Genomic DNA, 21,757 nt, shown 5'->3' on the forward strand with positions numbered 1-21,757 from the left:
TATTATTTGTTCTCTCATTTAAGACTTTTCAATTTGTTTGAATCTGGAAACATGGAAGTAGTCCATTAGTTTTGTGCTTCATTTAGGGCCAGAATAACAATGTCATCCTTGAGGAACTCTAGGGGTCTATTTACCATGTCCTCATTCTTGTTGATATTCATAAAATATTTATAAAAAGGAATTTCAGGGTTTTCTGTAATTGTCCAAGTTTTTAATTTGAATATATTTTAAATATATAATATTTTAACATTTTAAAATGTAATTTATTCCTGTGATGCAAAGCTGAATTTTCAGCATCATTACTCCAGTCTTCAGTGTCACATGATCCTTCAGAAATCATTCTAATATGCTGATTTCTTATTATATCAATGTTGACAACAGTTGTCCTGCTGTTTTCAACCTTGATGCTTTTTCAGGATTCTTTGATGAATATAAAGTTCAAAAGAACAGCATTTATTTAAAATAGAAATCTTTTTATCATTATAAATGTCTTTACTGTCACGTTTGATTAGTTTAGTGCATCCTTGCTGAATAAAACTATTAAACCCTTTCCAAAAGAGAAATCTTTCTAACCCTACAATTTTTGACAGTAGTAGTCTGTATTTTTTTTTTTAATTCTTCTACATATTTTTAAAATGGATTTTTTTTACACCATAATAAATTCATATTTCTATACTTAATATAAAATATTTTTTTAAATTTGTAAACTATTTTTGTATTTCTACACTCTTAAAAAAAATGCTGGGTTAAAAACAACCCAAGTTGGGTTGAAAATGGACAAACCCAGCAATTGGATTAAATGTTTGCCCAACCTGCTGGGTAGTTTTATTTAACTCAATTGTTTTTTTAAAATGACTTATTTGCTTGCTTAAAATGAACCCAAAGTATGTTGGAAATTAACATTTATTAATGTTTAATAAATGAACATTTATTAATAAGTTTAATGAATAATTAAACAATAAACATTTATTAATTTGCTTATTAATAAATGTTCACCTTTTGATTATTATTGCCTCTAGTAAGTTGATTTTTAATTTCCAACCTATTTTGGGTTCAATTTAAGCCAGCCATATAGTAATTTTTAAACAATAGTTGAGTTAAATAAAACAACACGTTGGGCAAACATTTAACCCAATTGCTAGGTTTGTCCATTTTCAACTCAACTTGGGTTGTTTTTAACCCAGAATTTTTTAGTGTACACATCCAAAATGGAAATTTGTGTAACTTCACACCTCTTTACTCTTCATATTAGCCTATCATCATTTTTTTTTTTTTTTTTTTTTTTTTTCCCCCTCACTATCTACATTGTAAAATGTTTTATACACAAGTTGTACCACCAAAGAGGTCTTGTAGCTTAGCCTTCATCTTAGTTTCCAGTGCCCATTCACCCATGAGTAAGATCTGGGAATCATCTCAGTGTACAAAGAAACAGATGGACTTTCGGCTTGTGTTTTGCTTGAATGCAAAAGAAGTTGGTGTTCGTTACAGTTGTGATTGTGGTGGAACCTTGCGTTCCAGCAGCCAGTAGACCTTGTCATTTTGAGAAATGTGTACGGAATTGAGAGCTTCCAACTGGACCGTTTAAGCCAGTTGCAAAGCTTCATCTTGATTCATGAGTGAATCTGTGCACCATTCTGTTTATAATGTGAGGGAATTCTTCACTCTTCATGTTGAGAAAATGATACAGTTCAGGGTATAAAGAGCTAAACCCTTGTCTTTATAACACATTGGAAGTGTAAACATCTTTGATCTTTGCGTGCTTTGAAAGCTTGAGGAATTCATCTTCGACTCTCTTGACGGCACGGCGGGTTTCTGCGTCTGGGCTTTTTGGCACAGTTACCTTCCAGTGCTGCTCCCTGTGTGCCCTCTCTGGCTTTCTGTTTTCATGCTTCTCTCTCGCTCCAATCCCTTCTGCCCAGAGCAAAGCGCTGCTTTTGTCATTCTAATAAATCGTGCTAAAGCCAGAGATGTCAGCAGTCTGATTCACGCATTATTCTCTGCACTGTGACTCTTTGTCTCTGTGTCGGTTTGTTGGAGTGTGTGTGCGCACTTTTGAAGACTGAATTGGTGAAAGACTCGGGGTTTTTTTTTTTTTTTTTTTTTTTTTTTTTAATAAACCTTGTCACCTTATTGTTGTGGTTAAAGGTAGTTCACCTAAAAATGAGAAAAACCCCATCATGTTGTTTAAAACCTAAATGACTGACTTCTGTGAGTTTTTAATCTACTTAAATCAACTATCAAGCTCCAGAATTACAAAAAAATCATAAAAATATCATACATCAAGCCTTTTGAAATCATATAGAAACTTTGTGTGAAGAACAGACCAAAATTTAAGTTATTCACTAAAAATTAACCAAAGTAGTGATGCTCAATTTGAACGAATCATAGTTTTAAATCAGATCTTTTCAGTGAATTGGTATATTCAGTTTACAAAATCATCAAAATGATTTGTTTGTGAATTGGATGGATTCGGTAGTTTGACAAACTCATCCAGGAACCGTTTATGTGACACCATTTTCAACTAAAAGCAGAAAACTATGCGTTTTGGCCGTTCATTTACACGACAGTGGTGTTTTGTGGGCCTGTAAAAGCAAACATTTGAAAACAGGATTCAAAAAGTGCAAGTTTGAATAACACAGCGCTGAATAATATCCAGTACGTCCATAAAAATGTATTTTGAATTTGATGTGAGTAGATTAAAACAATAGCCAGTAACATGCATACTGTATGCCTATCTGAGTGTGGTATTACCATACTTATTAGCAAATAATCAGAGTAACAATTGCATGTAAACTGGAGTTTTGCTCATGTCATGTAAACATCTTACAATTGAAACCTTAAACTGTTGAGAAATAATTGCATTATTGGCGCACATGTAAACGTAGTCGTTGAGTCAGTTTGTCTAACTCAAGAACCGGATCTTTCCAATTCACAAACAAATCATTCAGGCTTTGTGAACTGAATTAACCGATTCACTAAAAAGATCTGATTCAAAACAACGATTATTTCACAAATTGAGCACCGCTACTTCTGCAAGATTTTTAGTGAATAACTTAAATTTTGGTCTGTTCTTCACACAGAGCTATCGTATGACTTCTGAAGACCGTATTAACTAATTTCATGATGCTTGATTTAATCTGATTTATTTCTTTAATACCAAAATATTGTTTCAGGTAATAGAAAAAACATTTTGGCCTCGAGCCAGCATATTTATGTTGAAATTTGACTAGACATAAAAAAAAAAAAGTGTCAAATATTTCTTTAAAGACCTGTCCTAATGTATTGTTGAAAAGCATTGAGTTTGAGCATTCCATTTTCCCCCTTTTTCCCTCTCGCTCCCCAGCCCTTGTGCAAAGGTTATAGGCAGTGCTACTGGGACGCGTGTTTGCCTTTCCACTCCAGAGAACTGCCCACTGTGACCTAAAGCTCCCTCAGCTCTTCTCTGTAGAAGTATTTTCTCACAGAAAGAAAAAGCTTTTTCCATGTGCTATTCCACGTTTGCTTGACATGAAACTTTCTCAGTATTCTTTTCAGAAATATTTCTTAATCAAGACTGGCATGTCTTAGAGATGCTGTTGTCATTTAGTCACCCTCAGTGTTTTTCCAAACCTGTTTGACTTCTTGTGAAGGTTGATCAAAGAATAACAACTTACGGGTTTAGAATGATATCAGAGCTTATTGCAGTAATGAAGCTTTCCTGTCGCATCACACATGTGCACTTCAATAAGCCTATAGAACGCAGGTTAATGTGTTTACATGCCGGGTAAAATCAAATCGGGACAGTGGGCAAAAATCTAGCTGTGACGATCGATTTATGTTCATTAAAATGAAATGCTAATAACATTCATAACTAGTGTTTTTATAATACACCTAATCTTTACAAGTCTGTGGTCAGGAAGAGTTTTTAAAATGTTTTTGAAAGAAGTCTCTTACACCCACCAAGGCTGCATTTGTTTGATCAAAAATAGCAAAAACTTTATTACTGTGAAATATTATCACAATTTAAAATAACTGTGTATTAATAAAATGTATTCCTGTTATGTAAAGCTGAATTTTCAGCGTCGTTACTCCAGTCTTCAGTTAGGGGTGGGAATTTTTTTGGAATCTCACAATTTGATTCAAATTGATTCTCGGGGTCACGATTTTGAATCGAATTTCGATCCGATGTATGCACATAATCAAATGTATGCTTAGAATCAAATACTGGTAATACTAGTTATATTGTCTATATTTGTTTCCCTTGGTACAGTTTTGTAATGTCTGCTTATATTGCGTTTTTAAGGGGCTTGTTTTACACGTGTGTGTGTGTGTGTGTGTGTGTGGTTTTTTTTTTTTTTTTTTTTTTAAATATCTGGCAACCCTCACCTGGAGCTTTAATGAAGAGAGGAAAGAGTTCAGAAGTGAGTAGAAGGAGAGCAGCAGTATGAAAACTGAACAGCAGCTACTGTTAGTGCTGATTTATCGGGAGTTATTTAATAAAGGAGAGTATATTATAAAAACCTTGTTATTATTTTACTCTTGCCCGGTGAAGACTGAGACACCGCAGCTGCCGCTCAGCCTTTAATATTCACCTCTAACAGCGTGAGCATGTGCGCGTCTTTTGCATCATTTAAATGTGAACTGAAAGTTGAGAGACTATCAGCTGGTTCTGGAGTTAGAAAAATATAATATGCGCTGTTGCATTATTCAATATTAAGTGATTTAGCCGTTTACCAACAGGTATTGTCCATGTTGAATGTGCTTCTTGTGTGTAAAAAATACCTGTACACATAAGAGGCAGCAAGATCACAAGAAAAGCTTGACATGTGCCGGTATCTGTACATTATTTAAGCCATTTTCTATTCGCTAATATATTGATATAGGACCTGTTGTTGCCAAGTAAGCTTCATTCATAATGCTTCCCCCGTTGCAAACCTGTGCGCTCTAAACTGTCCGAGTGCTGCACTGCTTTCACAGTTAACTGCTGCCTCCTTTGTTCCGACTACATCACATTATTAACAAATGTTTAGAAAATCGATTTTTGAAAATTGTGATTTCAATTATAACCGTTAGAAGATTTGAATTACAATTCAAATATGTATCAATTCTCCCCCATTATCATTGTTGAAGACAGTTGTGCTGCTTAATATTTTGGTGGAAATCGTGGTACATTTTTAATGTTGTTATTCTTCCAGAAATCCTAAAAGCATTGATATGACCTTAGTCTACCTTTTCTCTCCTGCCGTATTGTGTGTTGTTGTGTGCTCCTCTCTTCCACCCTCAAACCACAAATGGCACGACATCAAAGAGGCTTGCATGGTTAGTCCGCCTTTGACGCAGGAACTCTGTGATGATGTTTTGAACAGGGCTAGCTGACTAGCGCAGGTGTGGGCTCTGGGTATCTGTGACGGTAGCCTTTGAACTTATCCGCCCTTTCTCTTATGTCGGATTCTGGAATTGTTGCACGCTTACTCATTTTATGTTCGGTCAGTGGTGGTCCTGAAGGCACTACTAGCCGTCAGTCAGTTTCTGCTATAGCCATTGTACAGTGGGCGTTTACAGTATGCCAATTGCTATAATTGATGTATAATATAGTGCAGTACATCAGGATATTATTGAATTACCTAAATAGATTCATTTTGCAGATTGAATTACTACGTTTGAAGAGGTTCCAATCCGCATGTTACGTTACACTGCTAAATGAGAGTGATTTATTAAGGGGTGTGCATTGGCTTATGGCTGATAGCTATGGCACGTCAAGCATCAAAAGGTTTGAGTGTTATACCCACTGGCATGTTTTCTGAGTTTTGAGTAACCTGTTATTATAGGGTTGGGTTGGCTCAGTTTAGCTCATGTTTGAAATTAACCAAAGGCCTTTTTTTTGAAGTGTTTGATAATGTTCAATGCCTAAAACTGTTTTTCTTCGCAGGGACATGAAGAACAACATAATCACACATATTGAACCAGGAGCTTTTTATGGACTTTTCGCCCTCAAAAAACTGTAAGTATTATTCTGTCTTGCTTTTGTGTAAAATGTATTGTTGACATCAGGGTTATTATAGTCAACAAAAACTAACACCATAAAAAAAACCTATTTGTTACTTGAAATCAAATAAACCATAAAGAAAATTTTTTTTTTTTTTTTGGACTGTACTAAAGCATAAGAATACCATAATATGTTTGCAGATATTTAGGAAACGTGCTAAGTTCAGATACTCGTTCCTGTGAAAAACAGTGCTATAGAGCTGCACGATTCTGGATAAATTGAGAATCACAATGTTTTATTTTTTTTTTTTTGTTTCAAACAGAGATCATGATTCTCCCTCGATTCTGAACAGACAATTAAACAAAATAACGTAGCCTAATTTACTCTGATAAATGTTAATTGCTGCCGTCTATTTAAAATGTTTAATGAATTTGAGTTATTTTTAAAAAAAAAAATCTGTTTGAATGAATGATTCAATAACTCACTCATAAATACTTCACTTGTTTCATTGCTGGACGAATCTAACAAATCTCTTGAATGAATGATTCAATGGCAAATACATTTCTTAATACATGAAATTGATAAAATCATTATTTGAAGCACCATGTTACTTTCAAAAGGTGAGTTACTCTATTTTGATTGCTTCCGTAGACATCAGTGTTTATATTCGAAATGTAATAATATATAATAATTATAATAAATATAATAATTTTCTCCCAGTTTTTCTGTGATAATATGAATATTTGTAACACAGAAATAACAATACTGTAGCTGGGTTTCCATTACATATTTGAGCAAAACTTCTGCAATATTTTGTAAATTTCGATAAAATATTTCCATTAACCGATGTTATGCGACTAAAACGTAATTTTTTTTCCTTTTGCGGGAAGTCATTCCAAAAATCATGGCAACCGATGTTAGGTTTAAGTATATCGCAGCCACTGCACTAGCCTTTATTTTTAATGTTTTTAAGATGTAGGTGTGTTATCCAAGCATTAATGGCAAGGAAAGCCCCTTATACTTGGAGAGCAGCCACGGATGAGGTGTTTGGTGTGTTTCTCCCTCCTATCAGCTTTGAGGTCTTGATAAATTGTGGCATTTCTTTGTTGTTTAGAATCTAGTATTCCCGTAATTATTTAGTCTTTTATGAGTTTAATATAGAACTGTCTCGTCTTCTGTCCAAACATAGTTCACCCAAAAATGAAAATTCTCTCATCATTTACTTACTTTCATGCCATCCCCGATGTATATGACTTTCTACAGATAAACAAACACAAAGAAAATGTGAAAATAATCTTTGTGAGTCCATATTAGTGTTGTCACAATACCAAAATTCCAGTAGTCCAATACCAATACCAGTAAAATTTTATGGTTCTCGGTACCAATTTCGGTACCACAGGAAAATCTGTTGGAACTATTTTACTATTTTATTTAACTAGCCTATTTTTAAAAACATATTAAATATGATGGTAATCATACATATAAATATTTGGAGCGTTTGTGTGTGTAGGCTATATATACCTCAATGAAATAAATTTTGAAATATAAAAAAAATAAAAATAAACACATGCTAAAACATCCATTTTGAAACAGACGTGCGTGTTTATTTTAGCTATTCCGTCAGTGAAACGACACACTACAGCCTGTAAAACTATGAAATAAATATCAGTAAATAATGGTAACCTAAATAATAAGAAAGTTAAGTATTATTCTTAAAAAAAAACAACATTCGTTTTTTACTTCCACACAAAGATGCGTCATATAGCCACTCTGCGCTTTGAGAGGGATGAGGGACACAAGCAGGAAAGAGACCATTTCTCTTTAATAATATCTTTATCTCCTGATGTTACAAGCAACTGACACTTGTTGTAAAAGGTCTGAAGAGCTTGTTTCAGGCTATGTTTGATTTTGCACTGCCAGAGAAAGCAAAACTAAAAATCACCGGCGTGTGTGAAACGCGCTATACAAATAAACTTGACACGCCTTATAAAGTCTAAGCCTAATAACAAGCACAAACTGTGTTAAATAGAAATTGACGTGCAAGCAAAAAGGTTTCTGTTCTACAGCGTTTTTTCTACTTTACCACAGTAAAGAATGCAAATGTAATAGGCCTAATTAAAAGCGACCCAGAGGAAGAAACGTTTATAATCCCCTGTGTGAGTGAAGATTTGGGAAAAGAAACAGATTCCATGATCAGTGGAATAACTAATGGAATATTGTTAAATTCTCTGCTAATCGGGTGACCAGATCATGATTCGCAAAACAGAATACAAAGCTGACAAAGCTTAAATGTATGACGTACCTTTCTCATTTGGCATGAACCAAAATGTTCCCATGGCTGCGATGTCACATTTAATTGCTAACCTAGCTATTATTTCTTCTGTAAACAAAGCTTTGTGCTTCACTCGTGTCATATTCACATAAAATACTGGCACAGCCCTATCAGTGGGTACCGAATACACCAGGATACTCGGTACTCCCGGTACTACAGAAATGCTGGTATTGTCACATAAAACTTGAACTAAAATTGAAATGAAACAGAAAATATAAAAATAAATTCAGAATATAAATAAAAACTATAATAGTATGTCAGTGATACTAAAATAACACTGGTTGACACCTCTCTTGCGGAAATGCTCTGATTCAAGTAAAAACAGTTTCACTGTTGGGTGTGTGCAACCACGGAAATAAGACTTCATCTTTCTGCAGTTCTTCACTCCAGATGGACGATATCCAGACAGCACTCTGCACAGCATGACTGATGCTATCTACTTTAACATGCCAGTAGTGAGTGTGTGTGTGTGTGTTAGAGCACAAACTATTGAGAGCAAGAAACTTGGAGAAAGAAAGGAGAGTTTGTTCCTTGTTTTGTGCAGAGTGAAGTATGTATATGTGGTGAGTGTTCGGCTATATACGTTCTCTAGACACACATTGTGAGGGTACGCGTGTATGGCATAGCCGTGTAATATGACTCACTCCTTGCCAATATAAACTGCTCTTTGGCTTGTTAAATGGAGAAGCATGCAGCTCCCCTGAAAAAGATTTGCTGTCGTCCGAACTTTTGAGAGAGTGCACAAGATGAATTTTCACAGTTTTATAACTCTAGTTTCTTTGCCAACTCCATAGAAGAAAATGTCAAAGTCTCCTGAACTTTAAAAAGAAATGGCTGATGCTAATTAGAAAAATGCATTCACTTTAGTTTTCAAGCTAATAATTAATGTATTATCTTTTATGTGATCATGATTGAACATTATTCATATTTTATTAAACTATAAAATTATATTTATAACTGCAACAAAATTAGATATCAGGATTTAATTTTTATAATGAATAAATCTGTAATACTATCTATTATATTTAATAAACATTATATTATTTTATTATATTATTGATATAATAAATATCATACAGTCCCGTTCTATGCCATTATAAAGCTTGGATGCGTCAGGATATTTATTAATATAACTCAGCAGTTAATATAACTGCTGACAAATAAATGTGAATTTCTCTGTCCAGGTAACATGGGCAACGAGTAAACAATGTTAATTTACACACAGTATATGACCGACTAGGCATGCGATGGTATTAAATTTTCATGTTGCGATAATTGCTGAAGCTTTTATCATGGTATACGGTATTATCACAATATTAAAATACATTGCAAAAAAAAGTGTTGTCATGCTATAACAGGTTTAGTAACTTTTTCTAGTAACAACTGAAAGAACTGAACATTTAAATACAATAAAGCAATTTACAAAAATGTATAAAGTAAACAAATGTTTCAAACACTTTAAAGTGCAAAAGAATTATGAAGAACATTAGCTTTTTACAATAAGGTCTCATTAGTTAATGTATTACTTAAAATTAACTAACATTAACAATGAGCAATAGTTACATTTATACTATGGGGTTGTTAAATGCTCGAATCTGCATGGTTGATCAACGTTCTAAGGTGTGCAATTACTTTCAGGGAAACGCACGGCTAAAGTAGTTCTAGGCAGGTCTTGACCGCATTGCAGTTCCATATCACTTTGCCAAATGATTTCAGTTATTTCAAAAGGTCCTACAGCCTACAACCGCAAAAAAAAAAAAAAAAAAAAAAAAAAACCACGACAACACAAATAAATATAGTAAACAATAGGATGAAAACAACAAATTTAGTGTCATGGTTTTTGCCACAAAATACGTTTTATTGTGCCCTGAAAGCGCATACTCTCTCGCTCTCGCTCGCGCTCTCTCTCTCTCTCTCTCTCTCTCTCAGACGTACACACATACTGTATAACGTTAGTACAGACACACACTCACACAGAAACGTTTTGTCAGTGCTGCTCTGACGAATTAAACAGTAAAATGACTCACCAGTGAATTAATCAGTAAAATGACTCACCAGTACAGACACGCACTCGCACAGTTTGTCAGCGTTTCGCATCGTGGCCGCATTACCACCTCGGGTGTGCATTATTTTCTAAGAATTCAATGGCCCGTCGTCAATTATTCCTTACTTAATCAATGCTTTAGAAGTATTTTTCATTGTCAGCTGTGATGAACACCACTGTGAATACAAAAATCTGAATGTCTGTTTGAAACCTTTAAATACTGTAGTAGCACAGCTGCTTTGTTTACGGGGGTTACCGGGGTAACAGCTGCATTTCTGCTGTTCCATCAGCGCCATCTGCTGTCAGAGAGTGAACGTGCACTTTGTGAACATGAACGTGCCTCTTTGACGCAGCATACAGTGGTGTTGTGTATTTTAAACGGATGATGTGTAAAGTATTCTTAAAATGCGTTCTAAAAATCAGAATAATTCATAATAAATAACTATTCACGGTATTTTGAAGTGCCCACTGTAACAATATCGTGCATGTTCATTATCGTGATATCGTATTACCGAATACCGGCACATGTCTATGACCGACATTGTAACAATACAAATCAGGTTGAAAATCAGCGAAGTTACAGTTTAACAATAGTTATCAAATCCAGATCATAAACATAGTATGCACAAGGATACCAAGAAGTAACATCCATAAGCATCACCCACAGGAATTGCACTAGGAAGGAATAAAAGCACACAATTACTAGAAGTTCATCCACCAGGAAAAAAGAACAACTATCGATCTCAAAAGAATGCTTTGACAACTTTTACACAACAAATTATGTTTTAGACAATATATAATAACCGTTCATGCTTTATGCCTTATATTTCTGCTGTTAAACCCTCTGGTAAGATAATCCGGTTACACTTTACAATAAGGTTCATTAGTTAAACATTAGTTAATGTATTAACTAACATGAACTAACCATGAGCAATACATTTGTTACTGTATTTACTAATCTTCGTTAACGTAAGTAATAGTTGTTCATTGTTTGTTCATGTGAGTTCACAGTGCATTAACTCATGTTAACAAGATTTTAGTAATGTATTAGTAAATGTTGAAATTAACGTTAACAAAGAAGTGCAGTTCATTATTAGTTTAACTAATGTAGTTAACTAATGTTAACTAATGAACCTAATTGAAAAGTGTTACCGATAATCACTTTGATTGATCCAAATACATGATCATGCAAATGTTTTATATTATGGTAACAGTTAAACCACTTACTATTAAATGCAAATTTCAAACCATTTATGCTGTTTGCTTCACAAAGATGTGACTTTGGTGGATTCATACTAAGATTCATGCCTAATTTTTCTATTATTGTCATTGTTCAATGTTATCTGTGCATTGATGTGTATATTGATGTGCTTTTGCATGTTGAAAGGAAGCTTGTGATAAATCAAAGTGCTATGTTTTTTATGTCTCATACTTGTATGTCTGAAAAATGTGGCTTGACATTAAAGTGAGCGATTAGATGGGGTTTAGAGACCTTTGCCAAAAACATGTTGTGTCGTGTACGAAGACTGGAACGACTGCTAGATTGACAGTAATGGTTATGTTTTGTCTGGGATGTAATGGTAGTTTGGCTGTCAATATTGTATAAATATAGGCAGGAAGAGGTCATTTCCTAATTGGTGTTTGGTGAAGTGTATATTTTATGTTTTTAGAAGGAATGTTTTGCTGTATGAATGCTCTTTCACTCCATCAAGACCAGTGTTGTAATTGTAAACTAAAACCATTAAAAATTGTTTTCATTATTCGAAATAAGTCTGAAATAAAATAAAATGAATAGATGATTTAAAAAATAAAAATAGAAATGTTGCCTGAATTAAATATAAATTAAAGATAAATGGAAATATTAAAATAATAAAAATGACAAAAGCATATCAATTACTAAAAATGTAACTAAAATTAAAATGAAAACTGAACATAAAAATACAAGCTAATTCAAAATGTTACATACTGTACACTAAACCCTAACAAGTTAGCAAAACTCAAAAAAATGAGGCAGTCGGTTATAATAATTTAAGTTATGTAAGTTAAGAATTTCAAATTAAGCAAGCAGAACTGGCAGATTTTTTTTTATTTATTTATTTTGTACTCAAACATTTTAATTGTTCTTAAATTGAAATATTTGAGTAAACTAATTCATACATTTAACTTAATTATTATGCAATCTGAGTGTAAACATTTTTATTAGTGGAAACTTGGCAAGCTATAACTAGTTAATACAGAAAATGTTAATTTGCTAAGTTGCTAACATGTAGCAATAGCAATAGCATAGTATAGCACTTGCTGAATGAGTACAGCAATATCAAACATTTAACAACACACTTGTCACCATGATGGTAACTCTCCAAAAACCCATATTAACAGAAAAGCTGCGTCTGAAATCGAATACTACTCTACAATATAGTACGTGAAAAACAGTATGCGAACAGAGTAGTATGTCTGAATTCATAGTATTCGAAAAACAGTAGGCGAAAAGTACCCGGATGACTTACTACTTCCGGCGAGATTCTGAAGTGTGCATACGATGGACACTTTACTATCCCATGAGGCCACGGGAGAAGATTTGTGAATGGAGTTGAAGGGACGTCACTGACGCTGGTAGGTCATGTGACGGTAAAAACATCCAGGATGTAGTACGTCCGAATTCATTCATACTATATGCATTCGTACTATATAGAACGTACTTTTTCAATGGTCGTGAAGTAAATTTAAATTCAAATGTAGTACCTACTCTACAGTACGTGATTTCGGACGCAGCCAAACTCTTCTAAATTAGCATAACAAAACATTAATCACTAAATCTCCCACTTAATATCAATCTTGAAAATATAAAGTCAAAACATAAATCCCAGCCCAGTTTGTTAAACTTAAGTTCATCTAAATCAAAAGAAATTAGTTCATAAAACTTAAAGCAGTGAAACAGTTCAGTTTACTTAAAATATATCAGTTCTGTGAATTTAAAAGAAAAAAGTGCTAAATACTCATAAAAGTTAATTTGACTGAACTAATTTGTTTAATTTAAGTTTGTCCTACTCAAACCAATTAATTATTTGAGCATTAGGGTTTACAGTGTAATAGTACATATTATTATTGTTATTATTATTATTATTATTATTATTATTATTATTATTAATAATAAAAATAATGATGATGATGATAATAATAATAATGGTATATAATATTATGGTATATAATAATACTGTAATATATAAAACTAAATACTAAAATGACACTGATCAAGACCTTACAGCTCAACAGCTAAAAAAGGTGTAAAGGCTGTATTCAGAGTATAAAAATACTTGAAGACTTTGCAAATTGTATGTGGTTTTATGTATTTGATGTTTCAGTTAACCTGATGTTGTAAAATGTTTTATGTTTTGACAAACCCAGCTAAGAAATGATAGATAACAGTGCCTGTACGAGTTAACACTCAACACTTTCTCTTATCTTTTGTACCTTGCAGAGACTTGTCCAAAAACCTGATCGGCTGCCTCCATGTGGACGTGTTTAAAGGTCTCACAAACCTTGTTAAACTGTAAGTCCTGTTTTTGTTACTACTAAAGAAATGTGGAATTCTCGGAAATACTTGTTTTTCAGCATAATTAAATTTCATAGAAATATGGGTTATTTATTGTATTATATAGCAGTTACAACAAAAAGTCACATGTTTTTAGTGTAAAATGAATCCGTCAATACACATTTCATCACAATGCAAATGTAACATTTATCCATTTATCTCTCCGTCCATCTATCCATCTGTCTGTTTATCTGCAGATATTCTTATTAGATTGTGATGATGAGAACACAAATGTCATTGGTGGTGTTTGGCTTAGATTCATTAGCCTAATTACCCTTCACAGAATTCTGAAACTCATAACAGATGTTGTTAGATTAGAGTGTTAACGTTGACTTCCCATGGGTGTAGCGACAGCTGCAGGTGTAATAGTGAGCATCATCTTCACCAGGGTGAAGGTGAAGATTATAACTGATCCAGTTGTTTCAAGACAGCAGTTGAAGCACTGAACAGATTTCATCCCAAACAGATGTGATGTCAAGGGTATACGGAAAAAAATGGAAAACAAACTGTTTGTAATTAGGCTTTTTAGTTTGATATGGTAATGGATTCCACTTAAATGGGGCTAGTGTTATAATCCTCAAGTTTGTGTTTTTGTGTTTTCTTTGGTTTTCTTTAGTGTGTGTGTATGTGTGTGTGTGTGTGTGTATGTATATATATATATGTGTGTATATGTGTGTGTGTGTATATATAAAAAATATATAAAATATGTATAATGTGTATATATGCGTGTGTGTGTTAATGAGATATTTAAATAATTTAGCACAATCTTCATAGATTGTAGTAGTGTGTTATATTTCATAATAATAGCAGTAACAATATTCCATTTTATTTATCAGCATTATTCAAGATACTTAAAGGTGCAGTCAGCGATTTCTGAGAAGCACTGTTGAAAGTGGATTAGACTGTCACAACACACTTGTAGCCAATCAGCAGTAGGGGGCGTGTCCACTCATGATGGGGGAGGAGAGAGAGTGAGCAAGAGGGAGATTTGAAGCAACACTTTCGAAAGAGAGATGGCTGAGAGACATTACAAAGGAGAAAAGCTCAGAAGAATATCACTAGAAAAAGAAGAGTTAGGATCTTTAACGAGCTTTAGGACCCGAGTTAATATTAGAAAAGCTGAAGAGACTGAAGCGGGAAGGCCTGAAAATGGGCGCCAAGGTTGCGTTGTTACTGCTCCATACGTGAGTAAAGGCCCGTTCACATCAAGAACAATAACTATAAAGATAACTATATTTGCGTTCACACTAACGAATGATAATGGTCTCACACGCTGCGGTTTCAAAGTGTGTACAACATGTTTTTGCTGTTTTTGTTGCATTTACACGTTTTTAACCAGCAGATGTCCTCAGCATGCTATGTTTCGAGTGAATAGCTAGTGTAATCGATCTAATCTAACAGTGAATTTAGCTGACGTAGTCAATATAGTGGAATAAAATTTTTTAAAAAACTAGTCTTTTTCACTGCAACTTCAAAGGAAGCAAGACAATGTTGTCGAAACTAGAGCTGGATACCTGAGGTAATTTTGTGTTACACTGTTTGCTAGCCTGGCATAATGATCTCATCATTAATACTTCACACCATTTATTCTGAGGGTATGACTGTTTATTTATTTATTTATTTATTTATCCCTCCATATATCCATTTTCTTTAAAGTATCCTTGAAAAGGGGGTTTGGCTTGTCAAACAGTGGTGGCTTTTTCTGGACCTCTGCAATTATCTTCTCCACAATGTCGTCTGCCATTTTAAATGCACAAGCCCTTAAATTAGAATGGATTCTGATTGGCTGTCAGTGTTTTATCGTTCAGCAGCTGGAAAAAAATCGTTCTGAAAGTGATCCCAATGATATAATTTATGTATGTCGTTATCATTATAGCTGTGGTGTGAACACTGCTATTCTTTTATATTTAGAACAATTTTTAGAGCTATACCTTTATCGTTATCTTTATAGTTATCTTTTTTGTTGTGTACGGGCCTCAACATAGGTTTTGCTATTTTACAAAACTAAGATATGCTGGTGTCGTAAAATTAGCTTCAGTAACAGGGCAGTTTTGAGTGTCATTGTTTGTATGGAGCTGCTGTTCTGCTGGAGACTATCAACAAACTCTTGCTTGTATACTCTTGTGTACTGTATGTTCTTTTTTTGTTTTTGAGGGGTGTGTTTGTTTGGGTTGATTTTCAAATATTAGCAGTGTTTCTCCGAAATCACTTACTGCACCTTTTAAGGGCAATTTACACAATATGAAAACAACTAAGATGACTTATGATGTTAACATCAATTTCCATTTAGGATTGTATATTTTGCTCATTACTACCATGTTTTCATTGTAGTAACCTTTCGGAGAACAAGTTTTCTTCACTATCTCATGGGATCTTTGACAGCCTTGGCTCTCTGAAAGTACTGTAAGTGTTTTATTGTACTTTGCATCATTTGCACATTTTAAAATTGCAAAGTGCAACACCTAAAATAAAATGCAGATTGCAGTTTATTAGTTCTCGTCTTCTCAAGCTTCATATTCATTAACGTAAACACTTGAGATAAGATCTCATAACACTTGGCATGTCTTCAAACATAGGGTACATTCAGAGTTTGCACTCAGACCCTAGTCTAAATGTAATGCATTTGTTAATCCACACTCTGTTGAAAGGAATGTTCTTATGATCTTATCAAAAAACGTTTGGCTCTGATGTAGTTTATACAATCATTTCTGAACATGCTGTGTACATTTTTAGGGAGTTTGATAGCCCGTATCTTCTGTGTGACTGTAACTTGCAATGGTTGGTGGTCTGGATCAAAGAGAAGGCTGTAGTGGTGAAGGAAACTCGCTGCTCGTTCCCTCGCTCCCTACAGGGTCAGCTAATAACCTCGCTCAAGCCTGAAACGCTCACCTGTGGTAAGAATACACTCTCACAGACTTGTTTTCTGTCATGTTGGAGATTTTACACTGACTTCTGTTGTATTTATACTGAAGTAATATTTTCTAACCCGCACACAAATAATTTTTTTAAATATATTTTCTTGTATATTTTTACATTTATTTAAATGTAATTCTTTTTATTAATAATGTTGTATTCTTTTTATTAAATATGTTGTATTTAAATGACATTGTGCAACATGAAGTCTGATAAGAGTACCAGAGTAACAGACCTTAGCTTTTCATGAACTATGACATATTGCACATTAGGTGCCTTATCTGTATTCTAAGATAAAGCTGATTTAAAAAAAAATAAATAAATAGTCTAATCAAATGTCCTAAATTGAGTTGTTGAAAAAACAAACAAACTCCAAAACCAGCGATTTTCTGTTCTTTTACTAACACACACTCTCCTACACCAAAAGCAAAGTAATCCTGCTATAAAAGACCTTCAGCCTTGGTTTGGGCCTCCCATTTATGTTGATTTTGGACTTTCTAACCATAGCTTGTGCAAGAACTACAATAAAACTGCTCTCAGATCAATCATTAATGTCAAATTTTGCAAAAAAGCAATTATCACAGTGTTGTTGTTTTTTTTTTCTTTCCCTCTCTTTGTTTTTCTCCGTTCTCTATTTTAGACGCTCCTCTAGAGCTTCCCTCCTTCCAGATGACTCCATCTCAACATCAGATCGTCTTCCAGGGCGACAGCCTGCCATTTCAGTGCATGGCCTCTTTCGTGGATGAGGACATGCAGGTTCTGTGGTATCAGGATGGGAAGATGGTGGAACCTGATGCCACTCAGGGCATCTACATAGAGAAAAGCATGGTGCAGAATTGCTCTTTAATAGCCAGGTAATAGAAACCAGCCATGAAGTAGACACCAAACCCAATACCGACTTCAAAATGCCATTTCTGCACACTAGATATTCATGAATCACACTATGAGCAATGTTTGCCTTGGAGCATGGCGATACATACACCTGAAATATAAACTAACACTTGATCTACCAACATTGTGCTGGAAACTGCTAGAACCTTATTGTAAAGTGTTACCATTTCAGTGGAATACTGAAATCTGTTATGCTAAACCCATTCTCCTGGAGCAACAAGTTTTTGTTTGATTTGTTTTCACACAGCGCCTTGACCATTTCCAACATCCAGCCGGGATTCACTGGGAACTGGGAGTGTCGTGTGCGCACCAGTCGAGGAAACAACACTAGGACGGTCCACATTGTGGTTTTGGAGAGTTCTGCCAAGTACTGTATGCCAGATCGGGTGTCAAACAACAAGGGGGAGTATAGGTGAGTCTTGTGAACACCTGATCAGATGTATATTACCGTTCAAAAAATTGGGGTCGGTAAGACTTTTTAGTGGAAACTGTGAATTTTTTTTTTTTCTCTCTCAGGATTCTTTGATAAGTAGAATAGGTTAAAAGAACATTTATTTGAAATAGAAATCTTTCGTAACATTGTAAATGTCTTTGTCACATTTCATCTGTTTAATGCTAAATAAAGATATTCATTTCTTTAAAAAAAAAAAAAAAAAAAACTCTTACTGACCCCAAACATTGCATTCCTAAAGGTGTTGAAAGTAACAGTGATGGTTCACCAAGTGTCATGGCTGTATTGAAAGCAGTATAAATGATTAGCATAGATCTGTGGATAATTTCATTCATTGAATCACATGTGTATGACAGTAGCAAAACAAATGTCCCTTATATTTTAGCTCTCCGCTGCACTCTAGTGGTTATAGATCTTAATGAAACCTGTATTAGGGTGCAAACATAAACCATCAGACTGTTTATTCACCTATGAAATTTATAATTTTTTTGAAGGTGTGTATTTTAACCACTTCAATCAAATGTATTCCCATTTAAGGCCATTCAGTACCACAGACAAGTGAAGTTCTTGGTACTTCCTTTCTAGCGCATTAACCTGAAGGAAATTTAGCATGCGTTTTTGTCTGTATGCAGATGGCCTCGTACACTGGCTGGCATTACGGCATACTTGCCCTGTAAACGGCAGGTGACCGGAGCTGGCATTTATTCAGGCAGCTCAGCCGAAGAGCGACGTGCATGGAGGCGATGTGACCGGGGTGGACAGTGGGCAGATGACGACTACTCACGCTGTGAATATATGAAAGACGTCACACGTGTGCTTTATATCATCAACCAGGTAGGTGACTGTAACTTTGCAATACAGTATTCTGTTTAATACACCTTTTTAAGACAGATGTATTTGATTCTTCTCTGCCTGTTCTCATTTTTTGCTTCACTTTGCTTTCTTTTCTTGAATATCAGATGCCTCTGAATCTGACCAATGCGGTTCAGACAGCGCAGCAGCTGTTGGCTTACACTGCAGAGGCGCCCAACTTCTCTGACAAGGTTGATGTGATATTTGTAGCAGAGATGATTGAGAAGATTGGCAAGTTTGCAGAGAAGTATAAAGAGGTGAGTCAAATAAAGTCAAGTCATATAGGGGAATAACTGTTATTGTATTAATATTAACAAATGTTCAGCAGTACTGTTCTGAATAATGTTATTTTTTCAGTGTTTTTTTTTTTTTAATTTTCTTTTAAATGGAACTGTTTGTTGAACCTGTAGACAAAAGATTGAATAATAATAATAATAATAATAATAATAATAATAATAATGTGCATGTGTTTTTGAAATGAAATTCTGATAGCTTGTAATGCAGTTCAGTGAGATCTTTATAACAGTATACTAGATTACTTGCATAAAATGCATATAAATATCAGTATATCTCCTAATAATGTCTTATTAAGATTATATTTAAATGCTTAGTTTTATGATCAAAGCTCTGTAGTTTTTCTTATGGGTGGCAAAAAATAAAATGCAGTGCAATACAATGACGATTGAGAGATGAACAAATAAACGTATCCTCAAAAGCCTGATTTGATACTCACATTTTACCACTATTTTTCTAAAAATGGATAATCAAGCAAACCGAAGTTACTTGAGCCCAGTAAGTGTTCATCTTGAAATATTACTAACAATATATGTTTACTTCGTAAAAATCTGGAAAGATTTCAGCAAAAAGTCACGTGAACTATGACCTGAAGGGGGTAATTTTTACAATTCTACTAAAAGGCCTTTTACTTGCCAAAAACTATAATCTGTCAATCAGATGAGGCAGAAGGCATGTAGTAGATTGTGTACAACAGGTTTTTCAGCAAGTTTTGATCATGTTGTTCATTTAGAGGCCTTAGAAATTTGACTCAGTAGGCTTTATAGGCTTTAAAATAAGACAAAACAACCATTAAAATAAGCTGAAAAACAAGATGTTCCTTATTTTATTGACCCCCACTCAATAGCTGTTTTACCTCAATACCTGGATTCCCTTTATCTTAAAATAATTAGTGTATTTGAGGGAATTTCTTGTAGAAATTTAAAGGAAGCTTGTTTCTGCCACTGATTAAAAAATAAAAAAGGTAATTGCGACTTATCTCACAATTCTGACATTTTTTCGCAATTGCGAGTTTACATCACACAATTCTGACAATTGTTTTTCAGAATTGCAAGTTATAAAGTCAGAATTGCGAGATATAAACTCACACGAGTTATAAAGTCAGAATTGTGAGATATAGTTAGAATTGTGAGATATAAAGTCAGAATTGCGAGTTATAAAGTCAGAATTGAGAGTTAAGTCAAAATTGTGATATAAAGTTAGAATTGTGAGTTATAAAGCCAGAATTGCGTGATATAAACACAACTACAAGTCATAAAGTCGGAATTGCGAGATATAAAGTCAGAATTGTGAGATATAAAGTTAGAATTGAGTTATAAAGTCAGAATTGTGAGTTATAAAGTCAGAATTGCGAGATATAAAGTCAGAATTGAGTTATAAAGTCAGAATTGTGAGTTATAAAGTCAGAATTGCGAGATATAAAGTCAGAATTGAGTTATAAAGTTAGAATTGTGAGTTATAAAGTCAGAATTGCGTGATATAAACACAACTGCAAGTCATAAAGTCGGAATTGCGAGATATAAAGTCAGAATTGAGTTATAAAGTCAGAATTGTGTGATATAAAGTTAGAATTGAGTTATAAAGTCAGAATTGCAAGATATAAAGTCAAAATTGCGAGTTATAAAGTCAGAATTGTGAGATATAGTCAGAATTGTGTGATATAAAGTCAGAATTGAGAGTTAAGTCAAAATTGTGATATAAAGTTAGAATTGTGAGTTATAAAGTCAGAATTGCGTGATATAAACACAACTGCAAGTCAAAGTCGGAATTGCAAGATATAAAGTCAGAATTGTGAGATATAAAGTTAGAATTGAGTTATAAAGTCAGAATTGTGAGTTATAAAGTCAGAATTGTGTGATATAAAGTTAGAATTGAGTTATAAAGTCAGAATTGCAAGATATAAAGTCAGAATTGCATGATATAAAGTCAGAATTGAGTTTTAAAGTCAAAATTGTGTGATATAAAGTTAGAATTGTGAGTTATAAAGTCAGAATTGCGTGATATAAACACAATTGCAAATCATAAAGTCGGAATTGTGAGATATAAACTATATCGCGCAATTCTGACTTTCTAACATGCAACTGCCACTTGATATCATGCAATTCTGACTTTATAACTCGCAGTTGCGTCTTTATATTATGCAATTATGAGATAAAAAGTCGCAATTATCCTTTATTTTTATTTCGTGGTGGAAACAAGCTTCCATAATTTCTAGACCTGAAAAACTGCCATATATAATTATTTTATTGTGTAGAACAATATTTTTAGAAAATCCTTAATTTTTATCCAGTAAATCACAAATAACTGAAAAGTCATGTGGCCTTTGAATACTGTTTTGGACAATGGGGGGCCTTGGAGTCAAAAAGGTTTAAAACCATCGATTTAAAGCAGCATCACTGTTCGCCACCTCGGTTTGTGACTCT

At 34.0% G+C, this 21,757-nt stretch overlaps 1 protein-coding gene across 1 annotated transcript in view; it reads left to right on the forward strand.

Annotated features, from left to right (window-relative positions):
* Window positions 1-21,757, forward strand: part of LOC127515987 (adhesion G protein-coupled receptor A3) — a 51,111-nt gene that overhangs the window by 11,636 nt on the left and 17,718 nt on the right. Inside the window, exons 3-10 of the mRNA XM_051900211.1 lie at window positions 5,909-5,980; window positions 13,820-13,891; window positions 16,265-16,336; window positions 16,667-16,827; window positions 17,487-17,700; window positions 17,985-18,149; window positions 18,821-19,022; window positions 19,148-19,297. Of these exons, the coding sequence (XP_051756171.1) occupies window positions 5,909-5,980; window positions 13,820-13,891; window positions 16,265-16,336; window positions 16,667-16,827; window positions 17,487-17,700; window positions 17,985-18,149; window positions 18,821-19,022; window positions 19,148-19,297 (1,108 nt within the window). The remainder of the gene's footprint in view (window positions 1-5,908; window positions 5,981-13,819; window positions 13,892-16,264; window positions 16,337-16,666; window positions 16,828-17,486; window positions 17,701-17,984; window positions 18,150-18,820; window positions 19,023-19,147; window positions 19,298-21,757) is intronic.

The sequence above is a fragment of the Ctenopharyngodon idella genome, chromosome 7 (assembly GCF_019924925.1).
Source record: "Ctenopharyngodon idella isolate HZGC_01 chromosome 7, HZGC01, whole genome shotgun sequence".
NCBI classification, from domain to species: Eukaryota; Metazoa; Chordata; class Actinopteri; order Cypriniformes; family Xenocyprididae; genus Ctenopharyngodon; species Ctenopharyngodon idella.